The following is a 27,224-nucleotide window of genomic DNA, read 5'->3' as shown; positions in this document are numbered from 1 at the left end:
CTTCAACCATTTCAATGTTTGCACTTTGCACTTGGACTTGTTCAACTATTCCTTTATATCTTGTTGCTTCATAAATTCTTCTAAAAAATACTTCTGGAATTTCGTGAGCTTCTCAAGGACCGTAGTATTATTATCAGAAAATGGTACAATACTATGAACCCTCCCACAATCCCAAACTCTATAGTGCTCTGCTACATAAGGTGCCCTCCATTCCGGTGAATGTGGATGAATTGACATAGTCATCAATCTGGAATTGGTGTTGAATATTATTCTACTTCCCCATAGATCATAGACATTATACATCTTGTATGACCTTGATACAACTAGATCATACCAGAACTTAAAATTATTATCTTTTATTTTATTTAGTAATATATCCTGAATATCAGGAATGAGCCTCAAGATAATGACCATCACTTCGTACATTAGGAACCATCTCGAGATCTTCTTTTTGATGAAACAATCATGGCCTCCATCAAGGCCCAAGTGGAGGGTGAAACCCGCTCCATTGCTTTATCAGTTTCTTCAATAAGAGTTTTTCTCTTTTCCTCTATATTTTCTAGTTGATGGCAGGAGGTTTTTCAGATGTCTTTTGCTTCTTCGTCATTAGCCAATTCACTGGTAAGACTATCGGCTAAAGAGTTCTTCGATCCCTGTATATGTTCAACAGTAAAAGAGAATTGGTTAAGCCATAATTGCCAACGCAGAAGTCTCCCTTGCGCTTGCATATTAGACAAATTCTTTTTAATAAAACCGAGTATGCCTTTGCAATCTATTCTTATTAAGAGCTGTTTAGGGGCTAAGAAGATTAAGAACTTCTCGATCCCTCTAATGACTGCAAGGATTTCCTTTTGAATTGTGGGATAACTTTGCTTTATTAAAACTTCCACTGCTATATCTGCAAAGTATTTCTCCTTCTTTGATTTTTAACACAACACTCTAGTGCTCATTACTAGCTTCTGTTTCAAGGATTAAATCATCTTCACTAGTAGGTAGTGTTAATACAGGAAGATCTTTACACATAGATTTTAAATTTTGAACAATTTTGGAAACACTTTCCTTCCAGTTCCAAGTTATTTCTTTTTTGAGTTTTTTCTTTAATGGTTTTCTTATTAGAGCAAGATTTTCTATGAAATCAGAAGCATAGGTTAAACATCCTAGAAATCTTTCTAGTTGTTTCATATCTTCAATTTTATTTGGAAATTTTTAAATCTTTTCCAAAATATGTTTTTGCAGTATTATTTGCCCTGCTTTAATTTCTAATCCAAGAAACTCAATTTCTTGTTTAGAATAAACAAATTTATCTTTTCCAAGGATTATACCATGCTCTGCACATTTTTGAGTTACTGCTTTAAGATAATTCTTATGTTGTTCTAAATCTTTTGAGAATATTAGGATATCATCTATATAGACCAAACAACAATGATTAAGTTCTCTAAAAATATTATCCATTCTTCTCTGGAATATTTATGGAGCATTTTTTAATCCAAAAGGCATTACTAGCCATTCATGATGCCTTTGAGGGGCACTAAATGCAGTTAAAGGAATGCTTTCTGCTTCCATTTTAATTTGTTAGTAGCCACTCTTACAATCCATTTTAGAAAACCATGTGGCTCCTTGTATTCTATTAAATAACACAGTTTTATTAGGAATGTAATAGCCATCAAAAAATTATTGTCATTTAGCTGTATATAATTAATGACCATTCTCGCTTTACCTCTATTTTCTTCTGCATGATTTCTTACCATGAATGCTGGACTATTATGAGGACTTTTGCTATTCCTAATCAACTTTTTTTATTAAGCAATTCTTTTATTTGTTCATAAAACTCCTGAATATCTTGGTAGGTATAGAACATTTGTCTTACTCTAATAATCTTATTCGGATTTGTTATAGTTATCTTAGCAATTGCCTTATCCTTTTTCCAATATTCTGAAGGATTTGTTGAATATAACTTTTCACATAACTTTTCTTGCTGCTTATTTATCTGATTTATTAATGATGAATCACACTCAGAAATTCTAAGTGCAACCTCTCGTTGTGTACGAGTAACCCTATCACCACGCTGGCTGTGCGTAAATTCCATAGTCTGATGAGTATAAGCCTTTGTGATTTTCTGTATAGGAACAAAATGATCATTAATAGCAAAGATTATTTGATCAATAGTTTGAGTGCATGGAGAGTATAATCTTTGAAAATTATTTCCTATTATCATATCATGACTAGGTTGATCAGTTGCCCATAAAATAGGAATGAATAACACATTGAACTCCTCCAATTTCTATTGGTAAGTCTTCAATTGTTTCAGTATGCATCATAACACTATTATTAGCAATTATAACTTGCATAGGATTTTTAGCCTTTTTCCACAAGAATTCTGGAAATAAAGTCCTTTTTCCAAAACATGTAGAACAACCACTATCAATATATGCACATAATTTATATTTATTATAATCCTCAATGCATATATCAATTGGAATAATATAAATGCTATTAGGATTAGTACTAGATATTTCATTATAAGCTTCCATTTGCATATTAATTTCATCTTCATATACTGGTTCACTCACAGTTTTGGTTTTATATCCAATTACTTTCCGAATAGGATTATTTGGATCTTCATTTAACTCTAAATTAGAACATGACCCCATATCAATAGTATGCCTTGTCGGTTGTTTTAAGGCTTTTTTGCTTTCATATTTTTCATTTAGTTTCTTTAGTAGAAATAATATTTCTTCTTCATCCTTTTTTGGCTTTTCATCACCTTGTTTTTTCATTCTTATTATTGTTGAATTTTGTCTACTTAGACTTGGTGTTCTAAAACTCAGATTTCTCTGTATTTTAGGTTTTGTACTCATTCAAATATGAAGTAATCCTGATTCATCAATTAACATCTTACTTGATCTATTACTAACAACAAGGTTCATAAAGAATTCCTCCCAAGTTTTTTCAATTTCGATTTCATTAGGATTTACTTTTATAGGTGTAATTTTCTTCTTAGGGCCTCCTCCTTGCTCATATTTCTGAGCATCGATTATTTAATTTGTTTCTTAAAAGACGATTCTATAGTATTTACTAACTTATAAACCACCTTCCATCTTAATTGTATGGGTTGTGTTCCTTTATGCATTTTCACTATTTCTGTTAATAGCTTGATAGCTAAAAACTTTGACGCAAAGAAATCTTCTAAGCTTACATAATATCTAGGTTCACATATATAGCTTACCGTTCCTTGACTTTTCTTGCTGGTTATTTATTAATGATGAATCACACTCAGAAATTCTCAGTGCAACCTCTCGTTGTGTAGGAGTAACCCTATCACCACGCTGGCTGCGCGTAAATTCCATAGTCTGATGAGTTTAAGCCTTTGTGATTTTCTGTATAGGAATAGAATGACCATTAATAGTAAAGATTATTTGATCAATAGTTTGAGTGCATGGAGAGTATAATCTTTGAAAATTAATATATAATTTATAATAACAGTTTCTAAAAGGATAAGTATTTGTGTTAAAAATTAAGTATTACGTTTGAATATAGTTACTATATAAGTGAAATATGTTATTAAGGAAGACAATACAGTTATTATAAATTAGAAACTGTTAAGCTGTGTGATTTGGTATCAGAGCCATATGGTTAAAAGATTAATTAAGTTGTTAATTTAATAATTAGGTAAAACTGGAGAATACTAGACCTTCTACTGAGTGTAAGAAACCGGATTTTAAGCATTATTATCATATTCCAGAAAATACTAGTAATTTTGGCCAAGTCCTTAATTATATAGTGGATCAACTTGGTGAATTAAGATCGGAATTTGATAACATACATGCTCGTTGTATTAATATCGAGAATAAAATATCAATAACCACAACCGATATTAATAAAAAAAGTAAGTGGTATAAAAGAACAGGTTAACCAAGTTCAACTTGCTTTAACAAACAAAGTTAGGCATCAATTCGGAAAAGAAGTATCACCAAATAAGGAGAAAATTGTCCCATATAAATATAAGTATCCTTTTTAGAATCTAGATAAAAATAAAAAGTTTATTGTATCACTTCCTAAAAGACCTACTAGTAACCAAGAAAAGAATAAAGACACTAAAGATGAACCCTCATCTTCAGGAGAAAACACTTAACGAATTACAAGCCCTATTCGATAAGGAAGAAGACCCTATTAAGCTTAACGAAATCATGAACTTAATTTTTGAAAAAAGGAATGCTTCTGATAAAGAAATAGAGGAAAGTAATTACGTTACTTTAGAGGAAGATTTATATCAACAAATGGGATTAATGAAGTTAAATGATCTAGACTTTCTGCCCATAGAAGTTGTTCAACAAAAGATTGAAAACAAACTAGGAAAAAGAGTAATGGATAATAATGATATTGAAGAGGAAATTATTAATTAAAACATTAACGTAAACAATTTTATCTAAAGACTTAGGTATCAAGGAGAAGGAAGTTGCACAAGACCAAGATACATACCAGGGAAGACTACCCGGTTTAGTGTCAAGGATATGCCTAATCATATACCTAAACAAGAAGAAGTGACTCTTGAACCTATAAGTCAAACTGGTTATAAACTTAAGCTAGACGGTGTAAGAGATGGACAAGATGTTTTAGATCAATGGAAGAAAAGTATGAGTAGTGTTCTTAATTTAAACACTGACTGGACTTAAGAAAATTTCTTAAACTATACCGAACATAGTCTTTATGGCTGTGTAGAAGACTGGTACGATGGAATAGAGGAAGAAGTCAAAATGGTATTAAGAGCTGGTGAATCACCTACTAGAATGTTCAGACAGTTATGTCAATACATTGAGTTAGAATTCATTGCTTGGTCCTAAAGCCGATCCTAATGAAAAGTGAATGGAATATCAAAGGAAGTTAAGTAATTTGTCCATCTGTAATATGAGATATGTTGATGACTACATTATGGAATTTGAAACATATTATTATAAAATTGGTGAAAATGAAACAAATCTAGGAATGTTCTATGACAAATTACCCAGTCCCCTTAACGAAGAAATTAGTGAAAAATATCAAGAATGGAGAGAGAAATTCTTAGCTAGGGATTCCCTAGGTAATAGGATTTCTTTCTTAAGAAAATGGATTGAAAAGAAATGTAGTGAGGTTGCAGGAACTCAACAAATGAAGAGACAATTTCTCACTTGTTGGGATTTCCCAAACAACTATGGGTGTGAAAGAAAAAATTATAATAAAAGAAGGAATTATAAGAAAAATAATTTTGACCAATCAAGAGGAGCAACTTATAAAAAGAAGTATTATAAACATAAATATAGATAACCAAGTAGGTTTTTCAGAAAAGCAACATTTTGTCCTGAGAAAAAGAAGACATATAAGTGTTGGTCTTGTGGAGAATTAGGACATTATGCTAATAAATGTAAGAAAGCTAATCATAAACTAATGGAAGTCTTAGGAAGTTGGGATTACATAGAAATACCAGAGGACGAGGCTTTAGAACTGGCTTTAAGTAATAATAAAGGAATAGTAGAAATCATAGAAGAGGAAAATGAATATAATGAAAAACCTGAAGTTAGTGATGAGTTTAAAGATGAAAATTATGAAGAAATAAATAATATGATGGAAGGAGAAGAATTAGAAAATTCAGAGCCAGATGACAATGAGGAAGATAAAAGCAAAATGACGATAGGTCAATTAAAAAGAGATGAGTATTCATTTGAAGATAATGACCTAGATCAAGTAAAAAAAAGAAAGTTGGAATTTTCCCCAAATTACGAAGGATAAAATATTTAAAACTTCTTTCTTTAAAACTAGAACTAAATATGTATGTGAAGAAATGGAAGGAAGCATAGTAATCGAAGATTGTGAATAAAAAGCAGCCGAATTTAATATCATAAACTGGAAAAGTATTAAATAAAACATAAAGAAAAAAGAAATTATAGCTATATTTGTCTTGGTTGATCAGTACAAGTATACATAACTCCTTTACAAGATTTTGGCAAGGATGTTAAATGCTTAAGTTTTATCTTTGATATTATACATAAAGAATTTTATGATCAAATAATTGTGGTATTACATGTAATTTAAGTCAAGGAACAGTAAGCTATATATGTGAACCTAGATATTATGTAAGCTTAGAAGATTCCTTTGCGTCAAAGTTTTTAGCTATCAAGCTATTAACAGAAGGAGTGAAAATACATAAAGGAACATGACCCATACAATTAAGATGGAAGGTGGTTTATAAGTTATTAAACACTATAGACTCATCTTTTAAGAAACAAATAGTCAATGCTCAGAAATATGAGCAAGGAGGAGGCCCTAAGAAGAAAATTACACCTATAAAAGTAAATCCTAATGAAATTGAAATTGAAAAAACTTCGGAGGAATTCTTTATGAACCCTGCTGTTAGTAATAGATCAAGTAAGATGTTAATTTATGAATCAGGATTACTTCATATTTGAATGAGTACAAAACCTAAAATACAGAGAAATCTGAGTTTTAGAACACCAAGTCTAAGTAGACAAAATTCAACAATAATAAGAATGAAAAAACAAGGTGATGAAAAGCCAAAAAAGGATGAAGAAGAAATATTTATTCTACTAAAGAAACTAAATGAAAAATATGAAAGCAAAAAAGCCTTAAAACAACCGACAAGGTATAGCATTGATATGGGGTCATGTTCTAATTTAGAGTTAAATGAAGATCCAAATAATCCTATTAGGAAAGTAATTGGATATAAAACCAAAACCGTGAGTGAACCAGTATATGAGGATGAAATTAATATGCAAATGGAAGCTTATAATGAAATATCTAGTACTAATCCTAATAGAATTTATATTATTCCAATTGATATATGCATTGAGGATTATAATAAATATAAATTATGTGCATATATTGATAGTGGTTGTTCTACATGTTTTGGAAAAAGGACTTTATTTCCAGAATTCTTGTGGAAAAAGGCTAAAAATCCTATGCAAGTTAGAATTGCTAATAATAGTGTCATGATGCATACTGAAATAATTGAAGAATTACCAATAGAAATTGGAGGAGTTCAATGTGTTATTCCTATTTTATGGGCAACTGATCAACCTATTCATGATATGATAATAGGAAATAATTTTCAAAGATTATACTCTCCATGCACTCAAACTATTGATCAAATAATCTTTGCTATTAATGGTCATTCTGTTCCTATACAGAATATCACAAAGGCTTATACTCATCAGACTATGGAATTTACGCGCAGCCAACGTGGTGATAGGGTTACTCCTACACAACGAGAGGTTGCACTTAGAATTTCTGAGTGTGATTCATCATTAATAAATCAGATAAATAAGCAGCAAGAAAATTTATGTGAAAAGTTATATTCAACAAATCCTTCAGAACATTGGAAAAAAGGATAAGGCATTTGCTAAGATAACTCTAACAAATCCGAATAAGATTATTAGAGTAAGACAAATGGTCTATACTTACCAAGATATTCAGGAGTTTGATGAACAAATAAAAGAATTTCTTAATAAAAAGTTGATTAGGAATAGCAAAAGTCCTCATAATAGTCCAGCATTCATGGTAAGAAATCATGCAGAAGAAAAAAGAGGTAAAGCAAGAATGGTCATTAATTACAAACAGCTAAATGACAATACTATTTTTGATGGCTATTACATTCCTAATAAAACTGTGTAATTTAATAGAATACAAGGAGCCACATGGTTTTCTAAAATGGATTGTAAGAGTGGCTACTGGAAAATTAGAATGGAAGAAGAAAGCATTCCTTTAACTGCATTTAGTTCCCCTCAAAGGCATTATGAATGGCTAGTAATGCCTTTTGGATTAAAAAATGCTCCACAAATATTCCAGAGAAGCATGGATAATATTTTTAGAGAACTTAATCATTGTTGTTTGGTCTATATAGATGATATCCTAATATTCTCAAAAGATTTAGAACAACATAAGAATGATCTTAAAGTAGTAACTCAAAAATGTGCAGAGCATGGTATAATCCTTGGAAAAGAAGATATCGAGATAGTTTAATTAAAATTTTTCATGTAGCATTTCGAAGGTTCCTAATGTACGAAGTGATGGTCATTATCGTGAGGCTCATTCCTGATATTTAGGATATAATACTAAATAAAATAAAAAGATAATAATTTTAAGTTCTGGTATGATCTAGTTGTATCAAGGTCATACAAGATGTATGATATCTATGATCTATGGGGAAGTAGAAAAATATTCAACACCAATTCCAGAGTGGGTACTGTGTCAATTCATCCATATTCACCGGAATGGAGGGCACCTTATGTAGCAGAGCACTATAGAGCTTGGGATTATGGGATAGTTCATAGTATTTTACCATTTCCTGATAATAATACTACGTTCCTTGAGAAGCTCACAAAATTCCAGAAGTATGTTTTTAGAAGAATTTATGAAGCAACAAGATATAAAGGAAGAGTTGAACAAGTCCAAGTGCAAAGTGCAAACATTGAAATGGTTGAAGGAAAAATTAACTCTCCGCATTTTCTGATCATGTTTGAAGACGTTCATTGCAAACTCAAATATCCAATCTGTATCTAGCAGAGACTAGTAAAAGATCCTACAGAAGCAAAAGCTTATGGATATTTCTATATTGCTCACTATCTTAACCAGTTCATAGCCTTAAAAGAAAAACCACCAGTCATAATACATGTGGGAAATACTACGTAGCACCAGAATGGTTAAGAAATTATTTAGAAGAACGAGTATTACATGGTGAATCAGTGTATGATTATCTCGAACAAGTTGAAGTTGGGAGATATTTATCCTTAGAGAGAAAATAGCACTTACTGGAGATCTTTGTCACATGGGATGAATCCTATGCTGCTAAATGTGTGATAGATCTAGGTATAGAAGAAGACAACCCATGGTTTGTCCCTTATGAAAAGAGTAAGGACAACAAAGGCAGTCGGCAAGATATGATGGAGTCCCGAGCCCACACCTGCAATTATGTATTCTACTTTTACTGTTGTAGCATGTTTTATTTGTTTTAAAGAATCTTTAGAAAAGCAGTGAACGATATTCACTTGCTGAGTCATGATTTTCTATAAGCCATAGAAAGTGTCGGTGACTTTTGTGAGCCTTCCCCTATATAAAGGGCATTAGGCAAAGAAGTGAAGGCAGAGTTGGAAGAGTTAGCTAGAGAATTGCTCTGAAAGCATTAGAATGTCCTCTAGAGAAAAATACTCTTAAGAGACAGATTGGTTCTTGTAGACACCCAAATGTGTCTCCCCAAAACCAAACCCAGTGATGAGTACCTTTCACGTCGAATCATAATCGAATGAAGTGAAAGTGTGGAAAGTCTAGTGTTGCGGATAGTTTTAATTTTCTTTTCTCTTCTCTCTGTTTTTGAAAACTTGTTTTAAGAAAACAGCCAATCCAGTTTGGTTGGTCCATGATATGGGTCCAATAGTAGTGTAGTTGGATGGGGTTTGAAAAGACCTTTCCAACGATATATTATAAGCCCAATTCCGATGAATATCGAGGAAGTTATGGCCAAAATACTAAACTGGGCCCGATTTGGTTTTTATGTGCGGGCCAATGATCTAGAGGAGGGCCTATTATTAATTATCATTCCTAAAGCTATTAGGATTGATTATAGTTTTTTAGAATACTCTAGGAGGTTCTTTTAAATCCTAATGGAGTTAGGATTGATAATTATGTTTTAAAGAGTTTGAAATTGAATAAAACTACTCCTTTTTAAGAATCCTTGTTTTGTACAAAGTGGAATATATTCAGATTTTATTTTTGTGCCTCATAATATTTATCCAAATTTTATATGGTTGGATAAATCTTGAAATTATCTTTCCAATGACATATTATAATATTAAATTCGAGTTATAACGAAAAAGATATGAATGAGACATGAAACTTTATCCAAAACTGACACCCTTCCACTATTCTGGCCATATCTTTTTATATACAAAATATTTTAATTTGATTCTAATTGGGTTGGAAAGAAGACTTTAAGAGCTTTCCAACGACATATTATATGCCTTATTTGGACTTTCGGATCAAAAGATATGATAAAAACAAAAACGCGTGAATTTCTGAAATTAGCGCCTAGAACCAGGCCTGGCGCCAGCCATTGGCGCCTGATGCTAGCCATTGATGCCTGGCGCCAATTAGCTGGTGCTGGCGCCAACTCTGTTTTGCGTGCGCCAAGTGATCTGTTTTGATATTCTATCTTTTTGGCTGATTTTCTCTATAAATAACGTATTAAAAACTCCGTTTTCATTCACCAACTCTCATCAAGATTTTCTTGATTATTCTCTATCTCTCTCTCTCTTTTTCTAAACTAGCCTTTTCTCAAATACAAAATTCTGCATTCACAAGATCTAAAAACACCTATCCATATTCGAAGTTGCATTCGCCCTAGACGTGAAAGGTTTAATTTATGAGGGTTTGGTCCCAAATCTCTATTTCAATTATTTAATTTAATTGTTTGTTTATTATTTTCCTTGAAGTTACTAACGTGTGTATTTTGTTATTAGAAAGAAGTACGAGGCATCAAAGTAAGTGCTTTAATGGTTTTAATTGATATTATGATGTAGAAATCATGTTTATATTGTTATTATGATATTCCTAGTATCATGTTTAGGGTAATTTTAATATTAAATATGATTGTTGCGATGCTTCCTATGTTCTTCCTAATTTTTATGATTGTTAGTATCATGTTAGGGATAAAGATTTGATTTTTATTGCTTAGTGACATGCTAGGGTTTGTTATTAATCTTGTTAGTATCATGCCTAGGATCTTGCTATTTTTATTATGCTTTAATATTAACATGAACATGATTATGATTATAATTGTTATAATTTATGATTATTATAATTATTATTATTATGATGATTATTTTATTATGATTATAATTTTGTTATCGCTATAATAATTATTATTATGATTAATATGGGTGTTGTCATGATGATTATTCTTAATTATATTTGTGATGATTATTATTATTTTTTATTATTTATTATGTTGCTTGATATTTATTGTTATTGCTTGATCACACTTTTATGCATGTTTAAAGGGAATTTGGTACTTGTAATCACGCTTAATAAGATATTTAATAATCTTGTTAGGGTTAATGTGATTATAATTCAAGTGATCACCAATAATAGATTTATCTGTGCATTAAATTCAAGCAACATAGATTAAACAGGTTTAGGGTTAATCCTATTAATTGCATGTTAATTAAAAAGCGCACATGAATACGATCTGAATAAAGTAGAGGCCTATTATTAGGGCAGGTTCAATCTCTTTTAGGTTGGATTTGTACCTTCATCCCCGAACCCTTATTTGGTTCTAGACCTTATGGAGTTGACGATCTCTTGGATCGTTAAGGGGTGTAACCTTCACCTCGTGAACGGTTTACAAGTTCCTAAAAAACTTGTTGGCGACTCTTTTGCTCTATCTTCTTCCCTTTTGGACGCCACCGTACTTAAGTGTATGATCACAGTGGGGTTCGAGCTAGTGGGATTAAAGCTTGAAATTATTCCCTACAGTTCTCCATCTCTCTTAAAGTAGAGAAAACTCTAGTTCAACTTATGTCTGTTTAAGCTTTCAGTTTGTGTGTTTGTTGTAATATATGATGAGTGTTGTAATCTTTTCGAATTAAATAAAAGTTTCGTTCAAGAAGGGAACGTTATCCCCTTGAACTTTATATATCAAGTGAGTTATCTTTCTGTTTAGTTCCATCATAAACACAGTAAGTATTGTCTAATTAGAGATTACGGTCTAAGGAAGGAAACGAATAAGATCTGTGCTGAGCCTGATCTAAGGGAGATAGGGTTTGGGTTAGCTACCTTGGTAAAGCCGGAAGCTCAAAACGCCAGAGGTTCCATTGTCGACTAAGTTCAGGTATTGGTCAAAACTCTCTAGTTAAATAACTATTATTGCGAAGCATGGTGGGCTTTTAAACTGTTAAAATAATTTATTTTGATGTATAAGTAGTAGAGCTCAATAAGAGTCGGCAAAGGGTGTATGACCACTCTCTTCACTTCTTCCCTTTGCCTTAACTTTTCTTCTATTATATATATTTATTTTTTTTACGTCCAACGAACCTGCTATGCTCTGAGTGACATAACTTTCTATTTGAGTCAAATGTTACACACTTTTCACTCCCGACCGAGTGAATTTTGATTGTAGGCTCTTTCCTACAACCTTACTCGGACAGGACATAAATGGGCTTTTGTCGAGCGAATTTCTTTTCAAGCTTCTTTCCTACAATGCTACTCAAACGACGCTTTCTAATTGAAATTATCTTGTCTTTTAAGTGAGCTACCCCTAAGCCAGCGAGGAAGCGGCCGTTTCCTACTTGAAAGGACGATGAGTCGTCCAAGTCTCGCAAGGTTTCGGCGCCCAAAACGTCGGCGGCCAAGGCAAGCTCGCGGGTTGCGTCGGTGCAACCTAAAGGAGAGCAACCCCAGCTGGTACTTAGTGGGGACTCCAAGCCCTCGGAGCCACCATCGTCCCAGGTGGCCTGAAACGAGCCCATCCAAAAGGAAGACGGGGAAGCGCCTTCCCTGGAGAACGCGGCCTGCCAAGACTCAACTCCGTATGTTGAGTATTTGGGAACTAAGCCTTTAGGTTCCCAAGCTGAGGGAGAGCTGCCATCTCGGCTGAAGACGGGCGAGCAGCTTCGCCAACACCTCCTCCTGACAGGCGTCCGCAACCCCTCCATTTCTTAGAAGGTATTTGTTCACTTTGTCTTTTTCCCTTCTGACTTTTTCCTTTTCAGAATTCTAACTTATTTTTGTTTTGTAGAAACTTTTGAGGATATGGACGTTTGACTCCCTGGGTCCTCTCTGACTGGGGTCAAACGAAAGGTCATTCGAGATGATATTCAAAAGGCCGTCCTGACCGAGACGTAGGGCAAGTTTCGAGGGATTCATAATGGGCACCTCGGTCGAATGATCAACATCTGCGTTGAGGTATAACTTCATTCCTTTGGCAAATACTTAGCCAATTTTCTTCTATACTCATTTTATAATCATATTTTCCATTTGTCTGCGGCTTCTCTTTAGGCTCTTTGCCTTCCAAGACTGGCATCCTCGGCTGCGGCGCGAGATTCAGGTAGAGTGGGATGACCTCAGGCGGCTTCAAGACTAGAACAATGGCCTACTTCCCTGGAGAAGCGTAATCATGAGACGGCCGTGAACGCCTTGTCTGAGAAGGCAGCCTGGCAGACTGAGGACATTGTCAAGATTGGCGATGCTCTCAAACTAAAGAGGCCGGCCAACGAGTCTCTTACTAAGGAAAGGGACGAGGCGGTCAGCTTGGCAGCCAGCAGGCGGCCGAAGCCTCTAAGAAGCTGAGGTCTGAGTTGGAGACCAACAGGGAGGCCTTGAACACAACTCTTCAGGCTGCGGATGAGAGCAACCAAGAGTCCGAGCGGCTGAGAAAGGAGATAGAGGAGCTGAAAAGTCAACTAAGTGCACGTGCTTCAAGGCCAATTCTTCCAGCCGATGTCGTCCGCATCGAAGAGTAGGCCCTTACTCGCCTTGAGAATCGCTTTGAGGATGCCTTTGCCATGATGGTGGAACTAGACGAGCACGCTTATTACCATGAGCGGTTCACCAGAAGGCTAGACTTCCTCACCATGAAGGTAGAGTGCGAGGCCGTAGGCCTGCCCTTCTCTCCCTTTGCCGAAACTCCTTCCTACAGCAAAGGCGAAGCTGAGGGAGATGAGGAAGAGATGGTTGAGGATGAGGCCCTCCAATCTGATAATGCGGCCAATGCCGAGGTAGCCAATGCTTATGGTGGTGGCGATGATGCGGCCGACTGAGGAGCCCTCTTCTGAAGCTTGTTTATGCTTTTATGTCTTCAACTTTTTTCTTCTACTTATGTTAAACAATTTCTACTTTTTTTTAATGCTGCCTGTTTTGAGCGGTCTTTATAAAATTATTTTGCCGCCTTCTGAGCGATTTTTTAATTATGCTTACTTTGTCGCCTTCTGAGCGGTTTTCTGCATTTTTGTACTTAGCAATTTTATGCATTTTTTCTTTTTATATATATGCTTAATGCTTTTGCGTACGAATACTGGGGGTATGCCTCTTTATTCGGCGGTTTGCCTAGTCCAAATTTCGAGTGATACCTTGAAGGGTATGACTTCTAGTAAGTTAATCAAATCATATATAATGATTTCCCTTGGAATAGGTGAACGCCGAATAAACTTTAGATATACGGCCGTTGTGTTGGCTTTGATTGAGTCGTCTGTTGAAGCTATCGCTCGGACGGACCCAAGAAATTCCAGGTATTATCTCAACTTGTAAATTCCTATTTATTGGGCAAGTTCGCCTAGGAAGCCTTTGCCCAGGACGGGAAACTTGTGCCTTAGAAAAATTTTTAACTTCCCTTTTGGTCTTGTGTTCGACCTGGAGGGGATGAACAGTAAGGCTGGCCCTTGGGCTAATTGGCCGAGTGGTTGATTGGTCAAGTGGCTGAACAAAGTATGCCCTTGCTACACCCTGTAGTCGGCAAAAACCTACCCTTTGAGATCTGAACAGTTCTTGAGCAATTCCACTCTTCCGGTTCGGTGCATGAATTACGGGGAGAGTTGCGTTAAACTTGGGGGGCGTGCGTCATCAGAAAACCTGTACCGGTGGTGGCGTATTTCATTTTTAAGGCAGTGGATTATTGTTCCACGGCGCGACTGTGAGTTTGAGATCTTCAATCAAGTATTTTCCCTTTCATCTTCTATATTTTTGTTATTGGAATCGACAGGTATTTTACCAAAAATAACAATTACTTTGTACTTTATATATAAAATAAAAATTTTAAATTATATACTAAGCTTGTATATTGCTTCCTCGATAAAAAGAGAAAAATAAAGAATGATACTTTAAAATAGATATGCATGACTTTGAAAATCAATTAAGTCCTTTATTGTTCAATATCTTTGTTTATGGTTCAATATGAATGATACTAAATATTGTTATTTACCTAAACCATTTAAAAAAAATTATGTAATAGAGGGAAATTGCAGAATATTGGGTATATTAAATCGAGTCATAGATTTTTCGCTCCTATGCATTCCCTTGTATAATAGATATACAAATAAATTAAATACTACCTCCGGTTTTAATTACTCGCAACAAAGAAGTATTCTTTGTGAAACATAAATATTCCATTGTTGCGAGTAATAAAAAGCGGAGGTATTAGTTTATTAGATTCGAATTATGAATGTGGGTGGGATATGAAGTGGAAAATAGGATTATTATTTATTATTGTCATATATATATATATATACATTGGTGTTCCACCCGGTTCACCCACTACTAAAATTCGGTCAAATTACGATCGTTTTTTTATGACCGTCATCAAAATGGTCGCAAAATATGAAATCTGCGATCTTCTGAGACATAGTTGCAATTTGGCAACCGTTTTTTTTATAGCGGTCGCAAATTTGGGACCGCTTTTTAACGATCGCAAGTTAATTTGAACATTTTTTTAAAAAAAATAAATTAAAAAAGCCCTTTGCGACCGCCAAAAATGGTCGTAATTTGCGGTCGTTTCTTAAACGGTCGCAAATTTGTGATCATCTTAACCGGTCGCAAAGGGTTTTATTATTTTAAAAAAATGTGTATAAAAAGAGCAATTCACCCTAACCCTAATGCTGACTTTACCCCCTTACGCCGCTCTCATCCTTCTCTCTTTTCTCTTTCCTTCTCTTTATTATTTCTCATCTTTCTTCTCTCTCCTCCCTTCTCCTTCCTTTCTCTTTCCTCATCCTCCATCTCTTTCCTAATAATTGAAGAATCAAAAGTTGAAAAATTCGCTGCTCGTGAAGTATTTTTCCTCTACGCTTCTCATTCAAGCTTTGGCTCAAATAGGAAGCTTCGCTTGTGGTGTTGATGCCAACGCTTGCTCTCTCCTCCGTGCTTCTCGTCACGACTGCACACTCGAGCCATCGTCACGACCTCCACCGTCACAAGAACAAACCTAAAACAAGTCAAGGTTTTCTAGATTTGATATTTAAATTAGGTAGATTGTAGATCTAGTTTTTTTTTTTTTTTTTTTTTTTTTTTTTTTTTTTTTTTTTTTTTTTGATTTCTGATTATGTATAATTGTTATATTGTAATTTTAGTTTATAAATTTTGAAATATTTTCATTATTGTTTCATTTCGAATTTAATGGTAATTTTTTGTATTTTGTATAATTGTTTCATTTCGAATTTATGAGTAATTTTCTGTATTTTGTATAATTGTTTTATTTTTGATTTTGTGGGGTTTTTTTTTTCAATTTTTGATAATTTTGTGGCCGGTGGTGGTGGGTAAATATGGTTTTGGGTTAGAGGTGTTTGGTGGGTAAAGGTGGTTTCGGGTGATAGGCGGTTGGTGGTTATGGGTTGAGGGTTTTTCGGGTGAGAGACGGTTGGTGGTTGCGTGTTGAGGTCGTTTTGGGTGAGAGCCGGTGGGTTGAGGTGAAGTGGCGATGGTGGCTGTTTGGGTGGACAACGATGGTGGGTCAGTGTTGTTTAGGGTGGTGGTGGTGGTTTGGGTGGGAAGTGATGGTGGTGGGTAGTAGCGTTGGGTATAGTTGGTTTGGGTGGTGGGATCGTTAGGTGCGGGGTACATGATGTTGGTGGGTTTTTTCTTTTTTCTTCTTTGTTTTTTTTAAACTTTTTAGCGACTGCTTTTGACCGTTGCTAATTCTCAAATTTGCGACTGCTTATAAAAATGGTCATAAAATTTTATTTTTGCGACTGTTTACCTAACGGTCGTTGAAAATATTAAAAACGGTTGCAAAAAATCTACGACGTCAAACGGTCGTTATTATTGTTTTCAGCGACCATGTAAATAATGACCACCACGTTACGACCGTTGATGGTCGCAATTATTTTCAACGACAGTTTTTGCTATTTTTAACGACCGTCAGAGGCGGTCGCAATTTGGCCGAATTTTAGTAGTGGCCTTTTGGGTTAATCTGGATTCGGGGATCAAAGCTGAGTGGTGAGGTTCCAGTCCCCTACCAATTGTTGTTGCGGCGGATCGAACACGAGTTCTCCCTAACAAGTGTAGTCTCAATCACCATTACACCAACAAGCAATTGGTATATTTTCATATATTAGAATATTATTATCAGACATATTAGATTCACGGTGAATCCAGTCTCACGCAAAACTTTCTCTAATATTATTGCGTAAATTTGCTTTCTAAGTTAGTAAATGAATTGTCAATAGTTAATTTAATTTTTTTTTTTCTAATTTTTTAAGGTCTATCAATCTTGATATTTCATTACTGGCTAATCTATAAAAAAAATAAAATAAAAAATAGAGGGCTATTTTAAGCGTTCCGCAAGTTGGACACGTAGTTTTTAGTTCTCCCTACCACTTCTTCAAATCACTTAAATAATAGTAGATACAAGTAGATCACATGAATGCATGTATTCATATTCCTCAACTGTAAAAGAAGATCACAACTATTCACAGATGGCTTTCACCATTATTTTGTTAAGCTTTGCTTTAACACTCTTCTTCATACTTGTTTTCCGTAACATAAACTCCCGTCCAAGCTCAAGGCTTCCACCGGGTAATACCGGGTGGCCGATACTCGGAGAAACCTTGAGTTACATCCCAAATCCGGCTAAATTTATAAGAGATCGAATGAAAATGCACTCCCATGACATCTTCCAAACGTCGTTGGCGGGGGAGAAAATGGCCATTTTTTGTGGTGCATTGGGCAACAAGTTCATTTATTCAAATGAATCAAAATTCAAGATGTGGTTACCACGTACAGTTATAGATCTCCTAGCTTTGACGAACATTGATACTAGCTCCCCACCATGGAAGCTATTCGACGAACACCTACATAAGTTCCTTAGGATCGAGTCGATGCAAAATTTCGTGCCAATTATGGATACTAAGGTACGCGAGCATTTAGAGATTCATTGGATGCCTTTTAACCAAGTAAAAGTTCTACCACTATCGAAAGAGTTTACTGTATCCTTTTTTTGCCATTTGATTTTGAACATCTATGATAGTGATCAAGTTAAAGAATTGACTACGCCCTACTATGACTTGGTCAAGGGACTAATGTCAGTGCCTATAAATCTTCCGGGAACCACATACAACCGTGCTATAAATGCATCGAAATTTATAAGAGAAAAATTACAAGAATTAGTTAGAGAAAGAAAAAAGGAGGTCTTAGCAAAGAAAGATCATGTAAATGTTGATTTTTTGGGAGGTTTGCTTAGGGCATCAATTGAAGGTGGTGACATTATAAGTGAGATGGAGTTAGTTGGCAAGATTATAGCACTCTTGTTTGCTGCTTTCCATACTACAAGCAACACCATTACATTCTTAATGGCACATCTTGCTGAATATCCTGACGTGTACGAAAAAGTTTTACAAGGTACGTACTCTATATTACTGTATGTGCGTTGTTAGTTAACATGCTACACTTATAAATTAACATGCTACACTTACGAGCATGGTCTACAACCATATAACACTATAAAACTGCTAGAATATTGAGCAATATTTATTTTAACATTTGTCAATAATTTGAAATTTTTAAAATTACCACCCAAATGTGTAACTATTTTTTAACTAACCACCCATTTAATTTTTTATTTTAAATTATCACCCCTTAATTAAATAAATGCTCAGATTACCACCCATTTCAAAAATCCGGTAGATTTTCCGTCTGTGAGCCCCACCTAACGCTAATTTTGACTCTTTAGACTGATTTTTTTTTTCCCGATTTTTCTCTTTAAAAACGCTCTCCTAACTTCAATTCACATTTTTCTCTTTGAAATTTGGTAGAATTTGATGAAGGAAATGTGAATTAAAGTTTAGAGAGCGTTTTTAAAGAGAAAAATCGGGGAAAAAACAGTCAAAATAAGTGTTAGATGGGGCCTATAGACAGAAAATCCACCAGATTTTTTAAATGGGTGATAATCTGAGCATTTACTTAATTTAAAAGGTTGTAATTTAAAATAAAAAATTAAATGAGTGGTTATCGAAAATGGTTACATTTTTTGGTGGTACTTTAAAATTAACCCAATAATTTTTTATGAGGTCAATTATTGTTTTATACCATTTGACTTGATATAGGTATATAGCTAGTCACCTCTTCTGTTTTTTTTTTTTTTTTTTTTTTTTTTTGAGTAAATAGCTAGTCACTTGTTGAAATAAAGAGTATTAGTTATCAAATTTGATGTACTCCATAAACTTGAATAACTCTAAAAGTCTGACATAGCATATTTATTATTTTCAAATTTAGTTGTTCTACTCACACACATTTGACATGTGTTAGAACAATTGGAGATTGCACAATCAAAAGGAAAAGGGGAGCAACTAAATTGGAAGGATATTCAGAAAATGAAGTACTCGTGGAATGTGGTTTGTGAATCAATGAGACTTAAGCCACCCGGCCTCGGAGGTTTTAGGGAGGCTTCCACAGACATCCATTACGGTGGCTACACAGTTCCAAAGGGGTGGAAGGTATGTATGAAAATCAAATATGTTCTTTATATATCGCGCTACTACACAATCTGTTACCATTTCCTAATAAATAAGAAATTACACTATATATGTACAACTCTAAACATATCTAATCTATTAAGAATGTCCACTAGTAGGCCAAAAATGCCCATGGTAAAAATTTGAGGTTTAAAAAAATGCTCATACACTTCATCAATGAGGAAATTGTAAAATACCGATGGGTATTTTATTTTCTTCTCAAACTTTGGGGAAATGAAGTTCTGATCAATGAAGACTGGGATCCCACAAAAACTATATGCTTTTAATTTCTTTTTGCTGAGCACCACTCAAAATGATGCGTTTTGAGGAAGCCAAAGCTGAGCCAATCCTCAAAATGCATGCAACGTTTTAAAGTGACGGCTCAAAAAAAAAAAAAAAACTAAGTGTTAGTAATTGCAGCTCTTCCTCTGGATTTCTTACTTCACCATTGTCATTGTTGTTATTAATGTATTATTTGTTCACCTTATTTTCACTTATTTCAGGTATAATAAGTTTATACAAGTTCAGTTAAATTCAGAAAGTTCAATTAAATTTAGATAACTTCATTTCAACTTTAATAAGGGTTACCCGAGTATAAATTATAACAAAAAAAAAAAAAAATAATAATAAGGTCTAATAAGTTCAGATAAATTCAGGTAAATTAAGATAAGTTAAGATAATGTTTTTTTTATGTGCAAGTTTTATTATCGTTGTTGTTTTTGTCGTTCTATTATTATTAGGAAAATTGTCCGGAATAATCCCATCTCTGGGGTGTCCACCAAAAAGTAATCTGACTTTCGGGTTATTTTTAAATAATCCGACCTGTATACCTAATTTACTTAAATAGGTCCCAGCCGGTCATGTAACTTGCTATAACAAGTTACCAGACACGTGGCGGACTGTGATTGGTAAAAAAAAAATTAAAAAAATTACAATAAATAATGATATCCTCAAATAAATAAAGGAAATTTTGAATTTTACCACCTTCAAATAACCACTTAATTGAACTTACCACCTCAAAAAAAAAAAAAGATTTACTTTACCACCACCAAAATTTCCAAAAATTTGATTTTACCACCAACTATCAGATTCCGTCCATGAATCCGTTAGTAGGGCCCACATTTTTGACGTTTCTTCTTCATCTTCCCCGATCTTCCATGTCAACCAACCAGCAACGGAATCAACTACCTCGGTTGGTCGGAATTTCGTGTGGGTTTCGCGTCTGGGTGGTGGTGGTTTCGGGTCGCGATGGTTTCGCGTCTGGGTGGCGTGGTTTCTGGTCTAGGGTAAGGTTGGTTTTGGGGTTAGGTTGGCTAGGATTGATTGCGGTGGTTTCGCGTCTGGGTGGTGGTGGTTTCGGGTTGCGGTGGTTTCGCGTCTGGGTGGCAACGGTGTCTGGTCTGGGTTTGGATGGTGGTGGGGTTGGTCGTAGCTGTTAGGTGGTGGCTAGGGTTTTGAGGTCAGAAATGGGTGGAAAGGGGTAGAAATCGGTGCGGCTGTGGTGTGTGGTGCGGTGGTAGCGGTTAGGTGGTGGGGTTGGTCGTAGCTGTTAGGTGGTGGCTAGGGTTTTGAGGTCGGAAATTGGTGGAAAGGGGGTCAAAATCGGTGCGGCTGTGGTGTGCAGTGCGATGGTAGCGGTTAGGTGGTGGGGTTGGTCGTAGCTGTTAGGTGATGGCTAGGGTTTTATGATCGAAATCGGTGCGGTGGCTGTGGGTCCTGACGGTGGCTGGTAGCGGTTAGGTGGTGGGGGCTGGTCGTAATGGTTAGGTAGTGGGGCTGGTCGTTGCCGGTTCAGCGGTGGGGTTCTCGACGGTGACAACAACCACCGGTTGCTTGATGGGGATTTTTATAAAAAAAATTTGTTTTTATTTTTTATTTTTTTTACACTACAATAAAATAACCTTTTCGTAGCGATTATTTTAACCTTTATTATCGATTGTAATTGCAACAAAATGCTTTCCCAATGAATGGGCATTCGATACAATATCCCCCGTTGCCTTAGCCTTTAGTAGTGGTTTTCAATATCGCTGGGTTGGTCTCAATAATCGATACGAAAAACTACATCCAATTGTGGTGATTATTGTAGCGATTACAATTGCTATAAATGTTTAACTCATTTTCTTCAAAAAAAAAAAAAAAAACATGTGTATGATCTTTACAAGATTCGAACATGCAACCTCAAACTCTTATATTAAATGTTTCACCAATAAGCTATGACATAATTTATGTTTTTTTTTTTTTCAAACAATATTTATATATCTAGTGTTGAAAAGGCTTTTCATATCGATTTTTAGGATTTAGTGGCGATTGTAAATGTTACGATTTCTCAAAATTATATAAATGTGTAAAAATAGTGTTCATATGTATTATTATGTTTTCCGTATCGATTTATATGGGAAAACCATGGCGATTGTAAAAATGATACGACATCCTTAATTATTTCACAAACATACTTGCATATTGTAGCGAATGTACAATCACCACGAAATAATCGCTACGAAAAGAGATTTTTCTTGTATAGTTAAAACTTAACCAATAATATGGCGACACTTGTGCAAGGTAGGCCCCACTAACGGATTTTTGGACAGGATCTGTTAGTTGGAGGTGATTGGTGGTAAAACTGATATTAAATTTTTTTATGAGGTGGTAAAGTAAATGTTTTTTAAATTTGGAGGTGGTAAATTCGACAAAGTCGTTATTTGAAGGTGGTAAAAATCAAATTTTCCATAATAAAATAAACAAAAAAAAAACCTAAAAAAGAAAATTGAAAAATAAAAAATCCAACCACCTCCCTTAGACCGTCGATAAATTCCCTCCCATGTCACCGGCAACCCTATCCCCTCCCTTTCCCCATTCCCATCCCTAAACCCAAACTCGGAAACCACCTAATTAAACAACACCCAAATTAAACTCGTTTAGGGTGGTTTCGTGGGTTAAGTATAGGGTTTAGGGGTATCGTTTCTGGGTTGGAAAGGGCGAAGGGGGTCAATTCAGGTGGCGAACGAGGGGAGGGGGAAGATTTTGATAAGGGAAAGGGGGATATTGGTTTGTATCGGACTGTCGGAGTGGAGGCCGTAGAGGTGAGGGAAGCAAAAATGGGTAAAAGAGAGGGTAGGGTGACAGGGGAGGGGGAAATGGGTAGTGCCATGGTAGTGGCATGCAAGGGAAACCAACCGGAATGGAGGTGATCACCGACGTCAGGGATGAAGGTGATCGTCGGCGTCGGCTGCTGGCAGGGGCTGTGGGGAATGGGGTGGCTGGGCTTTTTTTTTTTAATAATTTATTTATTTAATATAATTATAGTTAAATACTTAATTTTAAAATTTTGGACAAATCAAGTTGTGACACGTGTAAATTAAACTTAATAAATAAAAATAACCTCTTCAACCGGTTATTGGTCACTCGGGACTATATATTGAGCGGATTAGGTATAAAGTTTGGATTAATTCTTAGTTTTCGACATACTTACTCTGTTTTAAATTAGACTTAGACTTTTGACATTATTTATAAACTTTTCTTAAACTATTATATGTGATATATAGATTAAAAAAAAAAGGTAGTCTTGAAATCTTGTTAGATCATATTAGTTTCAATGTATACTTATTAATTTAAATTCAATTTTAAGTATTATTTTTTTACAATAGTATGATTAAAGATATTTTTAATTTATTTGAATTTTCGCACTGACAAACGTAATAAAAGAAACACGTCATCTAATTTAGAATGGAGAAAGTAAAGTATAGCATTGATTTATACTTTTTCTTATGAGTTGCTTGTAGGAAAAGAAGAGAAGACTAACCAATTATGACAATGTTTTTGTTAAATACACAATACATAAAATTATAATTAGTCATTCTTATGATTTTATCTTGTATGAAATCTAGGTTCATTGGTCAGTTTATTCAACACACATGGATCCAGTACATTTTCCAGAACCAGAGAGATTCGACCCATCACGATTCGATGAGAAACAAGGTCGTGGTGTATATGTACCTTTTGGATCAGGACCTCGTATGTGTTGTGGAAGAGAGTATGCTCGAATTGAGGTTCTTGTTTTCCTGCATAATGTAGTAACTCGATTTAGACTTTCAAAAGCCAACCCAAATGAAAGGGTAATCTATACACCAGATCCAGTCTTTGTTGATGGCCTACGTATCAACCTTCGTTCTCAAAAGGAATAAGAAAAGGATGATAAGTAGTTAAAAATGTCTTTCATTTGATTGTTATAATTAATAGTTATCTCAATTACACTTTCCTATGATTCCATATAAGAAATATTGGTATTATTAATCTCAACTTTAAGGTTAATAGGTTAATGTTATAAAAGTTACTTTGTGTTTTTATAAGCGGCCACAGTGTTGCCAGTCACACAAAAAATGCACTGTTATTCCAAAAAGCTAAACTTTAAATGTTCAATGTATGAATTGAGTTTTTTTAAAGGTTTGTAGGGTATGTTATTATCTAATACTTCTTCCGTATTTTTAAGTGTCGCACTTTTCAAAGGTGACTTTTTTTTTTTTAAACTTCACTCATATTAAGTATAATTTCTCCCTCTTTGTTTTGACCTAACTATCATTTTATAATATTTTTTTTCTTGCAATATACCTAGCTAGTCCTACCCTAATCATGTTTCCTCTTTTACTTTTACAAATTTTTTTCTAGCTATATATACCTCACTTAGGGCTTGTTCTCATACGTTGAAATTCAGTTCATTTTAATTCAGATCAGTTCAACTCCTAATTTCCTTCTCTTATAAAATATTCGTTTCATTTCAGTTCAGTTCAGCTCAGTTCAACTGAATTCAGTCAATATATATATATATATATATATATATATATATTGCGAATTTTCACTTCATTGTCCACTTTTTTCCCCTCCGTGTATGGCAAATCATACCTATCTTATCAAAATTTGCACCCCTTCCAGTATGGCAAACCAATTGCTGCTAATAAATGATGATAATGAATCATCACCTAATGGAATAATTAACTATTAATATTATTAACAATAGCTGCTAACAAATATATCAGCTAACAAACCACACCAAATAATGAATCAGCGATAGGACAAAGCAGAGCTGAACAAATTTCAGTAGAGTAGAGCAGAGCAGAGCGGGGCGGGGTTGCACTTCCACACACTGCGGAGCAGGTAGAGAAAATTTTAGCAAATTAGATTTCAGCAGAACAGGGCATGGCAAAGCTAGCAGAGCAGAGCAGCTCAAAAGAATAGGGCCCAAACCTCTCCTTTAAATTAAGGTTAAGGCTAACAATTGAATTAGCTAACAATAGCTGCTAATTTTCAAAGAAGACCATATGTAAGTGAGGACCTTGAGACAAAAAAGGGATGAGGGATGGAAACTTGGCAGTGTGACTTGAGACACAACTTTAAATAAAAAGTAAAACTATAAATGAATAATGTCAAAATCATGAAATAAAATAACCTCTCTAAAAAGACATTTAAAAATTAATATTTTGTGAGCAGTGAAGAGTCATAAAAAATAAGTGCAAAGTGATCTTAGGGTGTTTTTTGAATTGTGAAGTAAACTCTTTCTCTCTAACTTACTAACGGGTTTAGCCAAATTTCATATATAACATGATATCAGAGCACGCGTGACAAAATTAGGTCATAGGTTCAAATAATAATAATAATAATAATAATAATAATAATAATAATAATAATAATAATAATAATAATAGAAAAATAACAATAACCTACAAAGTTAATGGATTTACAAGAAATTAGTGAGGAGCCGAGATATAATCTGAGCCCCCACCTCTCTAGTTATAGCGAGTCCGATCCTGTTGAAGATACTCTGTAACAATAACTATTGTTCCAATATGCTCTACTTGATGACAACTTCTTTTGCTCTTCTCAAAAGCTCAAAACAACATGATCTAATTAAAACTCTATATTGATTGAGATATTTATACACTTTCTTAATTTATTTTTTTTAAATGAATTTACCACCTTAAAAAATGAAATATAAAATAAATTTGAAAGCGGCAAAACAAATAAAAAAAAAAAAAAAGAAAATTATGGGTAATAGAATTGACAACATTGTCAATGGTCATAAATAGCCCTATATCTTATTTCAAAAAAAAAAAAAAAAAAAAATAGCCCTATATCTTTTTTTTTTGACGGAAAATAACCCTATATCATCCATATACGTATGTAGTAATATTCTCACATAAGTGCCTAGGTGGATCCTCTTATTTCGAGTAAAGAGTAAATAATATAACTACAATTAAAGGCTACCTAGTTTAGATTCCGTATATGCACAAATAATACTCCCTCCGTTTTAATATGATAGTTTGTTTTTTTTTTTTTTTTTTTTTTTTTTTTTTTTTTTTTTATTTTTTACAAATAATACTCCTTCCGTTTCAATATGATAGTCTCATATGGAATCAATCACATATAATAAGAAAAGGAGAATATTTGGAATCTAACATTAAAGTAAAAAACAATTCATAAATAATTTTGCCTTATTTAATTTTATTTTATTTAATTTTTTTTTTTTTAGGAAAGCATTAGCCATAATTGCATAAATCAAGGGAGTAATTTCTTTACTTAGAGTCATGTCATTAATTCACAATCAATTAAACTAACCAATTAGAATTTATTATGGATAGATAGGAAATAAAAACTAAGTTAAAAGTTGAATACATTCTATATGGGTAGATCTTTTTGAAACGCCTAAAATAGTATATATGACTAACAAAATGAAACGGAAAGAGTACTAATTTTTTACTTTACTTAATTCAAATACTATAATAATTGAATTATGACATTGATTGACACATAATTATATCACATATATTTTTTAATTCATAATACCATAGTTTTTAAAAGAATATTATGAAGTATAAAAATTTTATTTTTAAAATTGATAATAATTAGTTATATATTTTCATTAAAATGATGTACTAAATATTTTCCTCTTTTCTCTCTCTAAAACCCTAGCCTCCATTGTTAAATTTTGCAGGGGCTTCCATCGGATTTGCCGGTGGAAAGCCCCAATCGTTGTTTCTTTTGTGCTTTTTCTCTTGTTTTAGGTTTATAATAATTCTTCCTCTTCTAGGAGGAATATTTCTCCCTCGAAAGACAGGGTTTTTCTTCCTCTTTAGGAAGATTTGGCTCCTTCGAAAGACCGGGTTTTTCTTCTCTCTTTTCAGGGAGGAATCGCTTTTTTTATTTCATGGATTGCTATAAAGTTGTTTCATGGGTAAAATTTTGTGCGGGATTGAAAAAGAGATTAATATTTCGACAACAATTGAACGAATCAGACGGAAATTTTCTGTACGGCTACAACAGATCGATAGACCCCCTCGCCGAAGAAGGCTGTAAATCACAGCGATATGAAAGAGGGTATGAAGAACGTACGATTTGCAACAACGATCGTAGCTTTGCTTACGAAATGTTTTTATTTGATTCAATTATTATGTATTTGTTAGATCTAAATCTCTTTGTAGATGTCGTATGACTTATTTATGAATCAATTTTATTTTAAAAAAAAAAAAGTTTATATATTTTCCTTTTCGTTCAGTAGAAATTTTATTAATTATGTATGTATTGAATGTTTAAACTAACTTTTGACTTTTTTTTTAATATAAAAAGGTAAATTTATTGTTATTTTTTTTATTTATTGTTAGTAATAGTTAATGAAATATATCTCACATATTTTGATTTATCTATTAAATAAAGGAAAATGATAAACATGGCCCTTAAGGCTATGTATAATTTAAGAAG

General features: G+C 34.0%; 1 protein-coding gene across 1 annotated transcript; it reads left to right on the top strand.

The window, feature by feature from the left end:
- Positions 1–17,373: 17,373 nt before the first annotated feature.
- Positions 17,374–23,702, top strand: LOC145635138 (beta-amyrin 6-beta-monooxygenase-like). Its single transcript, XM_081686422.1, has 3 exons — positions 17,374–18,366; positions 19,273–19,460; positions 23,363–23,702. The coding sequence occupies exons 1-3, from the start codon at positions 17,397–17,399 to the stop codon at positions 23,657–23,659; spliced, it is 1,455 nt and encodes a 484-aa protein (XP_081542548.1). The 5' UTR covers positions 17,374–17,396; the 3' UTR covers positions 23,660–23,702.
- Positions 23,703–27,224: the final 3,522 nt, after the last annotated feature.

Source organism: Chenopodium album, chromosome 6 (assembly GCF_948465745.1).
Source record: "Chenopodium album chromosome 6, dcCheAlbu1.1, whole genome shotgun sequence".
Lineage (NCBI taxonomy): Eukaryota > Viridiplantae > Streptophyta > Magnoliopsida > Caryophyllales > Amaranthaceae > Chenopodium > Chenopodium album.
Note: the sequence above shows the minus strand (reverse complement) of the source record. Positions and strands in the feature narration are given on the sequence as shown.

Coding starts and splice junctions, on each gene's coding strand:
- LOC145635138 (XM_081686422.1), top strand. CDS start 17,397: ATGTATTCATATTCCTCAACTGTAAAAGAAGATCACAACTATTCACAG. Junction 18,367..19,272: donor GTACGAAAAAGTTTTACAAG/GTACGTACTCTA, acceptor GACATGTGTTAG/AACAATTGGAGATTGCACAA. Junction 19,461..23,362: donor CAGTTCCAAAGGGGTGGAAG/GTATGTATGAAA, acceptor TATGAAATCTAG/GTTCATTGGTCAGTTTATTC.